General features: G+C 31.5%; 1 protein-coding gene across 5 annotated transcripts; it reads left to right on the top strand.

Annotated features, from left to right (window-relative positions):
* The first annotated feature begins 5405 nt into the window (after positions 1–5405).
* LOC130241919 (uncharacterized) lies at positions 5406–11612 on the top strand. Of its 5 annotated transcripts, none has more exons than XM_056473909.1 (10): positions 5406–5684; positions 6073–6417; positions 9521–9616; positions 9715–9765; positions 9854–9898; positions 10825–10854; positions 10996–11058; positions 11148–11195; positions 11276–11335; positions 11454–11612. In XM_056473909.1, exons 1-10 carry the CDS (start codon positions 5621–5623, stop codon positions 11489–11491), a joined length of 840 nt encoding a protein of 279 aa, XP_056329884.1. In that variant the 5' UTR covers positions 5406–5620; the 3' UTR covers positions 11492–11612. The 5 variants fall into 5 exon arrangements, with proteins under 5 accessions (XP_056329884.1, XP_056329883.1, XP_056329882.1 ...); XM_056473908.1 differs by having other exon boundaries at positions 11139–11195; positions 11457–11612; XM_056473907.1 differs by having other exon boundaries at positions 11139–11195.
* The last annotated feature ends 141 nt before the right edge of the window (positions 11613–11753 follow it).

The raw sequence follows: 11753 nt of genomic DNA, 5'->3' as shown, positions 1-11753 counted from the left end.
TTTTTTACATTTCTGTCACAGAAGCTTATCGTAACTCCTGGCTGTTCTTTTTTGCTGGTGGTGGACTATTTGTCATTCTTTTCCTTGTATTTAGTCGCACTGGTGAGCACTGCTGTTCAATAAATATCTAAAGGTAAATACTATGAACCAGTATTAAAACTGACTCTTGTTTTTATTGTTTCTAAATTTCAGGCTTGCAAAACCGCTTGTTATCCTGGACAACCAATGCATGTAAATATAAATCTGATAGCGAAGAATACAACCAAGGTAAGTTCAGTAAAAAGAAATAAAGAAGAAGAGATTTTAAGATCTATCTGTTGGTCAATAATGCCACTTAGTGCCATTGCATTTGATATATTTATACAAAATATGATTGCAGAAACTTAATTTCAATATCCAAATACATGTTTTATTGCTATTTGCATAATTTGATAGTTGAATGTGAAGTTTGTGAAAACACTGTGCACACCTATTGGTCATATATTTTATTTACCATGCATATTTTGTTATTTAAGAACAGGATAGAGCAACTCCAACTACTTTCATCCAACGGCGAGGTGATTTTTATTTTTTGCTAATTGAATAAGTAAAAATCATCAGTATAGCATACCAATATATTTTGTTTTATATCAGCATGCAAAAGTCCAGATCCAAATGACCCTACCACATCTACAGTAACCTATGGTAAGACACAACTTATGTTCAAAAACATATTTCTGTTATAAGCTGTGAATAACTTATTTTAAAAATGTTGCAGTCATCCAGGCATAATGCTGAAAAGAGGAGCTGCTGACAACAGTGGAAAAACATAATCAGGATTCACTTTTACAGATTATAAATGTGTAGTTTTGTAAAGGATTAAAGTGCACATCTTTACTCGATCATTTGTCATCAATTTTCGAGTGTTTTTTTTAATCATTTATTAATTTCCCCTGTTTAAAAATGTTAAAACATTCTGACACAGGATTCCCACACTTTCATGAACAGCAGATTCAAGGACTTTTAAAGCCTCATTCATTTTAAATCAAACACCTTTGTAATTTATACCCCAGCATAGGAGGCACCATGAAAGTCCTGCTGTACTTAACAATCAGATACACTTAACATTAAATATGTTGACCATTTTAGCGACACGGTGGCTCAGTGGTTAGCACTGTCGCCTCACAGCAAGAAGGTCGCTGGTTAGAGTCCCAGCTGGGTCAGTTGGCATTTCTGTGTGGAGTTTAGTTGGTGTAGGTTTTCCGCGGGTGCTCCAGTTTCCCCCACAGTCCAAAGACATGCAGTTTAGGTGAATTGAATAAACTAAATTGGCCATAGTGTGTGTGTGCGCATGTGAGAGTGTATGGGTGTTTCCCAGTACTGGGTTGCAGCTGGAAGGACATCCGCTGTGTTAAACATATGCTGGATAAGTTGGCGGTTTATTCTGCCGTGGTGACCCCTGATGAATAAAGCAGAAGGAAAATTAATGAATGTTGACCATTTTAAAAAGTCATGTTTAAAGAACTTGAATAAAATTGTTGAATTCAGTATTGGTGATATTTAAATGCTGTTCCTGAAATTTTAATAAAATGTCGATTATGTGTCAGTGTTATTGTACAAGAATTGAATGTAAGATTTTTAAGAATTTAAAAAATCTTTTTTTTTGTTCTTTTTTGACAATTAAGTTCAATTATTAAAACAAAACCATAAACAAATTCAAATTCAAATTTAATTCAAGCGCTTTCAAGGACCTGTGTTTGTTTTTAAATTTCCAGGCCTTGAATCCATGTCTAAAATTCAAGTTATTTTAAGTACTTTCAAGAAGCATGGGAACCCTGCTGAGAAAACTAAATTTATTTGTCACCATATGTAAATTTATATGTGTTTATATTTATATCTCATTTTTACTGTACAATGATTGTTGCACATTTTTCCTTTGAAATATTTGCCACTTTTTGCTAAGTGACGTGCACATCAGTTAAATACAAATAAACTAGCAACTTTATTAAATGAATGTTAGCTTCACTATGTTTTAATCGTCCCTTTTCTACCTTTTATGTAAAAGATTGTTAATTATAAGGTTAGTAGGAAGCTGAGTGGAATAATGTTTCTTAATGTTTAATAAAAACTGAAAATAAAGCAACACTTGACATAATCTAACTGGTTTCTCTTTTGTTTCTTATCTGCCTGCACTTTAAAAAGTTGACAACTTAAAATTTTAAGGCAACAAACATCAGGACGTTTTTGAGTTTACTCAACTTAAATTGAGTGAAGTATAGTAATAGGGTTGAAAGTTGAGTCCGCTCAAAAATGTTCTGAAGTTTGTTGCCTTAAACTTTTAAGTTGAGTCAACTTTTTTTTACAGTGTGACTCATTATAATGTACAAGAGGAAAAGTATGCAAAAATATCCAATTTTTTAATGCAAATACTTTAAAGATTTTTAAGTGTTTAAAAAATAAAAAACACACACTGTACATTTATGAAGTGTGCGTCACACAGGTGAATGGGCTTAATAAACAACCTGCAGAAACACTTTTAAAACACCAAAACACACTAGCACCTTTATCTGAGGATTAACGGTTTTTACTAACAGTATTTTGTATGATGAGCAACACTACTTGTGTGTATTGCCTCTTCTTGTTGAATCGCTGAATGACGGTAAAACATGAACGCGGTTATGAATGTATTGAAACATGTGCTTGTTTGTTGTAAAAATGCATAATAAAGACAAAAATACTAATTTGTGGATTTCCTGACTTCCGGGTGCAGCGATACAGCCATTGTAGATGGTGTATTCTGGGAAATTTTCTTACCCCTTGCCCTTGGTTTCAAATGTGGTCCTGAAAACTGTTTTTCGAGGGCTATCTAGCCCTTCCCCTTAGCCCTACGCCTTCAAGATAAAGAGAATTGGGACACCCCTACCCCTTCACGTGAACTCGCAAAATAAGGGGTAGGAGTAAGGGGAAGGGCTAAAGGATAGATTTGGGATTGGGCCTTAATGTTAGATTTAAAGGCTTGTTTTCTGAAAATGATTTTATTGATTTCTTGTTAACCTTATTTGTTAAGTGCTTAAAACTTTTTTTAATTAGTAACAACAAAGTCTACATTGTTGTGAATAGAGTACAGGCAAAGCCACTTGATAAGTTTTCAACATGTTTGTTTTATGTGACCTGAAACCGAAAGCAGCCTTCCCTAAAGCTGAACATCCTTTCTGCGCATTTACACGAGGACAATCTTGAGATTTGAGGCTGGTTTGATAAATGTGTTATAGTTTTTTAACTTCAAGCCAGCGATCATGAAGCAACAACATCCAAGCATCTGTTCCCCCGGTATTAAAATACATATTTGGGGAATTTAATTCGGGGAGTTAAATTTTACATTAGGCTATATGTAGATAAAAAAACACCTATTTTACCTATTTGCAGGCCCCCAAAATCCCCACCCTCATAATTCGCACCCTGTAATTTGTCCAAAACCATGAATCAACCAGAGGTGAGTGATTCTAAGTTTGACTTTTCGGTGATCGTCTACTCTTCCCTGTTGATCACCCCTGACCTACTTTCTGCTGAATCTGAATTTCACATCTGAATTTCTGGTTTTGAATTTAAAGGTTTTGAATTTGATGTTCTGAATTTCTTCATCTTGAAAACTTGAAACTGTATTTTTACCAGCTGGATATCTGCAATTCAGAAACAACAAATCTTAAGTTTGAAAATATGGCTGTAAAAAATTCTGTTTTGCGTCTTAAATTTCCGATGTTCAATATTCAAGTTATGAAATTCAAATTCAAATAAAGAAATTCAAATTCAAAACAATTTTCAATTGCAAATGAAAATTCAGACTTATTAATTAACAATTGTCAATAGGCCTAATTCAAATGAACACAATTAAAATTCAGATTGTTTTGGCATATTATTAGCTCCATTAAACAACATACTTATTCTGACCTTTAGTTATTAAAATACATAAAATAACAAGTGATCATAATACATTTCATAACATTTTAAATGATTTCTTCTTGCTGACAATTGGGTAAAACAGATCATTTGAAGGACATGTCAAATTATACACGTTGAAAATAACAATTAATTTGTTTTATTATTATTTAAATACTGTTACACTAAAGCCATCTTCTGTAAATCACGTTAAAATATAGCCTATGATCGTCACGACGTTTTATTCAAATAAAACACAGTTTAAAAGAGCACACTGTAATTTAAAGCTTTCTTACGCATGTATTTTTGATGCTTGAAAAAACTATTCGATCATTGATTTGCAATCTGTATAGTCACATCCTGCTATTGACTATTCTGTCCACTAGGTGACGCGCTTATTACTTTTAATGAAGATTTGAGGCTAAAGCCTAGAAAAGCAATCACGGAAAATCACTAAACGGGGTACAATCGGATACAATGAATAAAAGAAATAAATATTTAGAATGTGCACTTTTAAGAATATATTATAATATATAATTTAATAAACAAGCCTACTTTACAACTTAATTTAATCATTTTGAAAGTTGTTTATTACAATTAACCTGCAAAAAGACAAACTTATTTGTAAGACACACACACACACACACACGCACACACACACACATGCACACACACACACACGCACGCACGCACACACACACACAAACACATTTATATATATATATATATATATATATATATATATATATATATATATATATATATATATATATATATATATATATATATATATATATATATATATATATACTTACATGGAAGATCAGATCATGTCAAACATCAAACATACAGGATCTGTAAATGGACTGTAGTAGGCCTATTTGCAACAATTCTTGAGGGCTCATAATCATGTTTTTATATTAGCTTACAGGTACCTAGAGTCATCTACGCTACACTGTAAAGAAAATAATTATACACCTCCAGTGTTATTTTAAGGCCATTTATAGGAAATGCTATGTGGCTTATTTCTCACTCGCTTGTTGCGGTTTTTGCAAGCGAAGCTCAAAATAAACGATGCAGTAATGCACTGTTTTCGAAAAAGGGGAAACCCTGCAGCTCGGTTGATTTCAGTAAAATTACATTTTAGTCCAATAAATACGCACATTTCATGTACATGTTGTTTGATATCGTCTCTAAATGATGAATGCCTTTAGTGAATAATTTACCATATGCTAATTAAAACAGAGATGTCAAATATTTCTGTCAGAAAATGTTGATAAAGTGTTTTCTGAACGAGCTGGACAAGAATAATCTCTGGCATAGGCTGTGCTGTTTACTGTCAACTGTCAACATGCTTTTAACATATGACTTTGTCTTTGCAACAGGATGTGGTAAAAATGGAAACTAGTTTACCTGAGGTAAACAGACCAGCGTTTGATTCTGCAACCTCAAAACACACATGCATAATAAAATCTAGCCTTTATTGTTATCAAATGCATCGTAAATCACATTTTTTCACTATCAGATGATAGCTGCATCACTAATCTGACGAATATAACGACGAGTCTCATGAACTGTGAAGCCACCACACACTTTAGACTTAAGAGGCTGTGCATGTGTATTTTACAGGAAATAGCATGTGAAGGACATCAGCCTCCACATTTCTCTCCGTTTCTGTCTTGGTCTTTCAATCTTGACATCTTGAATGACATGCATCATGAACATTTCACGTCTTTGGATATTTGTTGGTGCTCTGGTGTCTTCAAATGGTAGGCAAATGTTTATTCTTTTACCTTTATCGTTTATCTTTACATCTATTTAAGTTTATTTAATTATAATTGTTTAAATTAGTTTTGGAAATGTAATAATATACTGAAAAAAAATTATTCATTAGATTTACACATTTTTTAAGGTAACAGGTTGCAAACAATTTGTTTAAATTCAGCCCATATAAATAGTTTTCAACCACTTACCTTAAAAACATTTAGAAAATCCAATCAATCTTTTTTCAGTGTATATGTATTTTTTAAATTGACATTTATACTTCTTTGTTTAAAGTTAATGAACCAGACAGTTCTTTAAAATGATTTTGTCATTAATAAAATATGGAAGTGTGTTATATGGTACTAAGTCAACCATATTTTGATGTTTTTGAAGCTCTGAACCGCTGGAGTGAAAGATGTACAGATGTCAGCATCAATGCCTCTCTGAAATCTCAAGTCTTTCTTCCGTGTCACTTTAATACAAGTTTGAATGACACGGTGATATGGAGACACCTTAACAATGGAGACACTCTTGTAAAGATCATTACTGATGGCAGAATCTACTTTAACAATCCTAGAGAAGGACGAGTGACTGCTTTTCCGCTTTTAGTCGAGGAAGGAAACTTCTCCATCCTCGTCCATGATCTGGAGTCGTCAGAGGTCGGCGTGTACTTTTGTGAGTGGAACAGTGAATGCTGGAGAGTGAAGATCACAGAATTACAGCATCATTCATCGCAAGGTAAGTTCAGTGCATAGAAATATATGAGAATGAGAAGAAGCTGTACTGTAGATGATTATGTTGTCTAAAATTCACTGTAAAATATGGTGAGAGTGTTTCCGGTGTTACAGGTTGTCATATTGGTACAATTGTATTTTTATTTTAATTGCTTGATTTTAGATTTATTTTAACGTAGAAATTTAGTCATAAATAAATATACAATAATTTACAAATTTATTTATATATAACATTACAGAAATGTATTGGTTAACATTGTTTCTTCACAAGGAAATTTATAAAAAATTATACTGGATAATGGAAACTGGTTTTAAAAGTAAAAGATCTAACAATTGTTGTTGAAAAATTGTAAACTGAAAACTGTAAATTGCTAATTTATTTAAATTTTCATGTTTTTTTAATACATTTTGTTATAACTTACAGTATGTACATCAGGGTCATCTATTGTTAAAAAGTCATGTTTATTGCTTTATTTAGGTGTCATTTGTGTTGTTAAGTGTTTTGTGTGAATGAATCTAGACTCCTTTTGTGTTTTATGTCACTGTAAAAAAATCTGTACATTAACGGTTTTCCATATTTTGTGATTCATGTGTTTATATTTAGTCTTTTCCCCCCAAATGTTTATGCTTTTGCATTATGGGACCTTGATCTTCCTTCCAACAACTTTTAAAATGGAAAAGTTAGAAAAACTTGTCTTTTATTTAACATTTTAAAGTGATATATTATCTGGGTTGGTGTTGTATATTAACTGCCATACGTTTTCTGTTATTTTACAGATGCATTTCTCTATGTCATCTCTTACAATTTATATTATTTCAAGCCACTAAAATGTCAATAAAAGTCACTGTTCAACCGTAGAGTTCAGTTTTCAACATCAAAAGTTAACAAAGCAAAGATCAAGATCCCATAATGCAATACACAACTGTAAATTAACACAAATTAACAGATATTTTGGTAACACTTTACAATAACAGTACATTAATAATGATGCAATAATATGTCAACTAAACATTACTTTGTTATGAGTTAAGAAGCACACTAATCATGAACTAACTTTAACTACATGAGTTCACATGAGTTCATGTGTGAATAACAGCTACCTTAATTACTTGTTAGAACATGATGTAAATTTAATGCAATAATTAAGATTTCAGTTTAAGCTAAATGTCATTGACATGAACTCATGAGCTGTTAATGTATAATTATGTCATGACTTTACTTAGAGGGGCACATCACCATTAACTCATCCTCATGAACTCCTGTGTTTAAACTGTTCATGTTGATGTTGACAGAACAGTAGAAATAGAACTATTGTTCGATTTCTATTTTTATTCAATGTAAATGCACTAGTTGGACGTGCATAAGGAGTTCACGAGTAGTTAGGAATGGATTAATGATGATGTGCCCCTTCAAGTAAAGTCATGACATAATTACTTATTAACAGCTCATGAGTTCATGATGGTTAAATTTTGCATAAACTAATGTGGTAATTAATACATTAATTAACAAACAATCATGTACTAACAATTAATTAGGTAGCAACAAGTAATTAACTCATCATTAACATAATAAATGTTTAGTTTACATATTAACACATCAGTATCCATGTATTGTTATATTAAAGTGATACCGATATTTTTTACAGTGTAGATTAGCTTAGCTTATGCTAGGAACTTTTGTGTGTGTGTGTGTGTGTGTGTGTGTTTGTGTGTGTGTGTGTGTGTGTGTGTGTGTGTGTGCGTGTGTGTGTGTGTGTGTGTGTGTGTGTGTGTTTTACTAACAGATTATAGGTGCAGTCTTCCTTTAAGAAAAAAAACGTGGATTGCATTTCTTAACTCCTAATGTCTCTAGTTAACCCACTCAATGCATTTTTTTCCAACACATCCCATAATTTCTAAAATATCAGCCTCTACCAAATGGTTGATATGTCGGTTTATGGTAAAAGTACTGGAATTAATACATATTCTACGACAATCAGAAAATATGAAGTGTAATATTATTATAAAATATGACCAATTTATTTAAAAACATGATCAAAATTAAACATTTTTGAACACTAATTCATTTTTATTTTTTGATGTGCCATAAAATATTTCAGATTTTCATTTAACATGTTTTCTTTATTTTTTTATTTACAATAATACCAAATCAAGTGTAGTGCAAAAGGATTATGGTTGTTTGATTTTTTTTTTGTAAACCAACAATGCTGTGTGTGTAAACCATTATTTAAAACAGTCAAAATATGCTCGACCATTTGGTAGTGCAGGCAGTTAATGGGTTAAAAGGGCAAACATTTTAGGCCATTCATTATATTGTGTAGTATTTATTGAATTGTACATAAATATAATTCAATTTTACTGTATTTATTTTTCAAAATTTTCTTACTTTTTTAACATAAAATGTCCAATACTCCTATAGGCTATAGATGATGCACAGGGCCATACACATAAATACAAAACACAGTCAGAGTAACACACAATACTATAATGCAGTGAACTACTATATAACACTATTAATGTAAATATTTGTTTTGTCACAGAGGTACACCACACAGTAAAATGTCCTTATACACAATAAAGTCACTTAACTTTCAAAAACATAAATACAGTATAAACAGCAAATATCAGTATCATATTGATATGACCATCCAAGGCACTCGAAAAATATGGAAAAAATATTTAAAAGTCTTAATTGACATGGCTATTCCTTAAAACTGCACCTACAGTATGCATTGCGGCAAACAACTGCCTTCATCAGGGTAACAGTGTTAATCCATTTCGAAGCCATGTCAATAAAGGTTTTTAAATATTTTTTCCACCTTTTTCGAGAGCCTTGGACTAATTTTTGCTGTTTATTCTGATGAATCCCTTACCTAAAGAGCACTGACACATTATTTAAGCTACCCCTGAGCACTTTTTGTTTGATTTTGGAAAAAAAATACAGTATTTTGTATTTATATAGTATAAGTTGATGTTAAACCGTTTATTTTCCATGGTGAGGTAACCTCTGCATAACCAAACAGCATTATTTTTCTGTAAAAACAAAATCAAACATTAAATATCCCTACTGTTCACATTTATCTAATAGTCTGTATTTTTCCATGCAGAAGGATATTATTTAAATCCCTGGCTCTACTTTGCTGCCGGAGCTGGGTTGTTTATCATGCTTTTCATTATATTCAGCATGATTTCAAAATTATTTGGTGAGCGCTGATTCCTTACTACCTAATGAGTCAATATTTACACAAATGAATGTTATAAAATCTGCTTCATCTCTGAAAGTATATCTTCTTTTGTACAGAAAAGGATAAATCATCCGAGTCTAACTCTGTTAATGTAATACATAGTGAAGGTGAGCATTATGTAATATACCCAATGTTCAACAATGTGTTTCTGTATGGAGTTTCTTCATTTTCATGAAAACCATTCCACATGTATAGGCAACTATCCCGCTGAAGAAAGCAGACGTCACAGAAATAACCGGGGTGAGAAACATCAAACATTTTTTTTTACAATCACATAAGGTACAATAAATTGACTAATTTTTTTCTTCTGCATAACATTAAAGAAAATATTTAGCTGAAAATGTTGTGATATGCTAGTTAATTACATTTTAAGAGTAAAAAAACATATAGAGGGAAACAAATGTGGCTTCTTATGAAATGATCAGTGATGAACAAGGAAACTGAACACTAGATAACAGGTAAGAAGATTAAAGGCAAATTTTGGGAGAACTGTAAAAGCATTACAGTTGAAGTCAGAATTATTAGCCTTCCTGAATTATTAGCCCAACTGTATAGTTTTCCCCAGTTGCTGTTTAATAGAACGATTTTTTTTCAACACATTTCTAAACATAATAGGTTTCATAACTGATTTCTTTTTTCTTTGCCATGATGAGAGTACATTATATTTTACTAAATATTTTTCAAGATGCTAGTATTCAGCTTAAAGTGCAATTTAAAGGCTTAACTAGGTTAATTAGGCAAGTTGTAATTAGGCAAGTCATTGTATAATGATGGTTTGTTCTGTAGACAATCGAAAAAATATATATTGCTTAAGGGGGTAAATAATATTGACCTTGAAATGGATTATAAAAACTGCTTTTATTCTAGCTGAAATAAAAGAATCAAGACTTTCTCCACAAGAAAAAATATAATAGGAAATACTGTGAAAAAAATCCTTGCTTTGTTAGACATAATTTGGGAAATATTTAAAAAAGAAAAAAATCACACAATTTTGACTTCAACTGCATGGCATTGTGTTACATCAAATCAAGTTTAATTTATTGATACATTGTTAAATTAATCGATTGCATAAGTTACAACAATACGTTTTTTTTTGCTTTTTATGTTGCTAAAATGTATTTTAAAGTAAGAATAAAGATGTTTATGCTTTAATTTTATTTGTGAAGGTCCGAGAAGGGGACCTTCAGTTGTTTATGGTATGTGTTTTATATTTTAATTGTTCATTATGTGTGACAAACATCTGCACTGTTAGAGTGACTGGATTTCAAGTTTGTTTCAAATAAATAGCTTTTTTAAAATTTTGGGAAAAATTGTTATTGTTTTTTTTTTATGTCAAGAAAATGATGTACCTGCATCAAATCCCAGTTCTGCTGTGCAGCACGGGCAACATCCTCAGAGAGGTGACTCTTCATTTTCTAAAAATCTTTAATTTGATGAATAGAAATAAACAAATAGTTTTTCATTATTTTGAAATTTTCAGCCTTCACAGCTGTTCCTGAGCCAACTAGTCATTCATCAGATGTAAAACCATACTATGGTAAATTTATGCTTAAAGATTAACATGTTGACCGTGTGTTATAGAAATGAAAATAATAAAAAATATTTTCAATATTTCAGTCAACCAGGCGGAGCTTTCCATTCCAACCAATGCTGGCAAAAAACGGAAAAAACAAAAGCGTAATTAATTTTCATAGTTCTGAATTGTCATTTATGTTTTATGAATTCTTCTAAAGCAGATCAACTATTGTAGTCATTACTAAATATATATATATATATATATATTTTTTTTTCCCAGCAGTCTACCAGTTCAAAAACCCAATATACGCAGAATGAAGCCACCAGAAGTCCGACTGGGATGACAGAATCCAGTTCCACAGTGCACAGAATATTTTTTTTTGTCTGTATCACAAACTAAACAGTTTGGTATCTCAATAAATGTTAATGTTTAATGTCATTTATTTCTACAATATTTGTTAAGTGACACACATGTAGGTTTATGTGCTGCAAATATTGAAATTAGTTTGCTACCTCTCTTGATTTGTATTGCAAACAGTAGTGTGTGCATTTTATAATCAGAATGTACTTCAAAAATTGT

This window comes from Danio aesculapii, chromosome 15 (assembly GCF_903798145.1).
Source record: "Danio aesculapii chromosome 15, fDanAes4.1, whole genome shotgun sequence".
NCBI classification, from domain to species: domain Eukaryota; kingdom Metazoa; phylum Chordata; class Actinopteri; order Cypriniformes; family Danionidae; genus Danio; species Danio aesculapii.
This window is presented reverse-complemented; position numbering and strand designations above follow the sequence as displayed.

Excerpts from the sequence above, each read along its gene's own strand:
- LOC130241919 (XM_056473907.1), top strand. The coding sequence starts at position 5,621 with ATGACATGCATCATGAACATTTCACGTCTTTGGATATTTGTTGGTGCT. Across the intron at positions 6,418-9,520 it reads ACAGCATCATTCATCGCAAG|AAGGATATTATTTAAATCCC; the intron begins GTAAGTTCAGTG and ends TTTTCCATGCAG. Across the intron at positions 9,766-9,853 it reads TAATGTAATACATAGTGAAG|GCAACTATCCCGCTGAAGAA; the intron begins GTGAGCATTATG and ends CCACATGTATAG.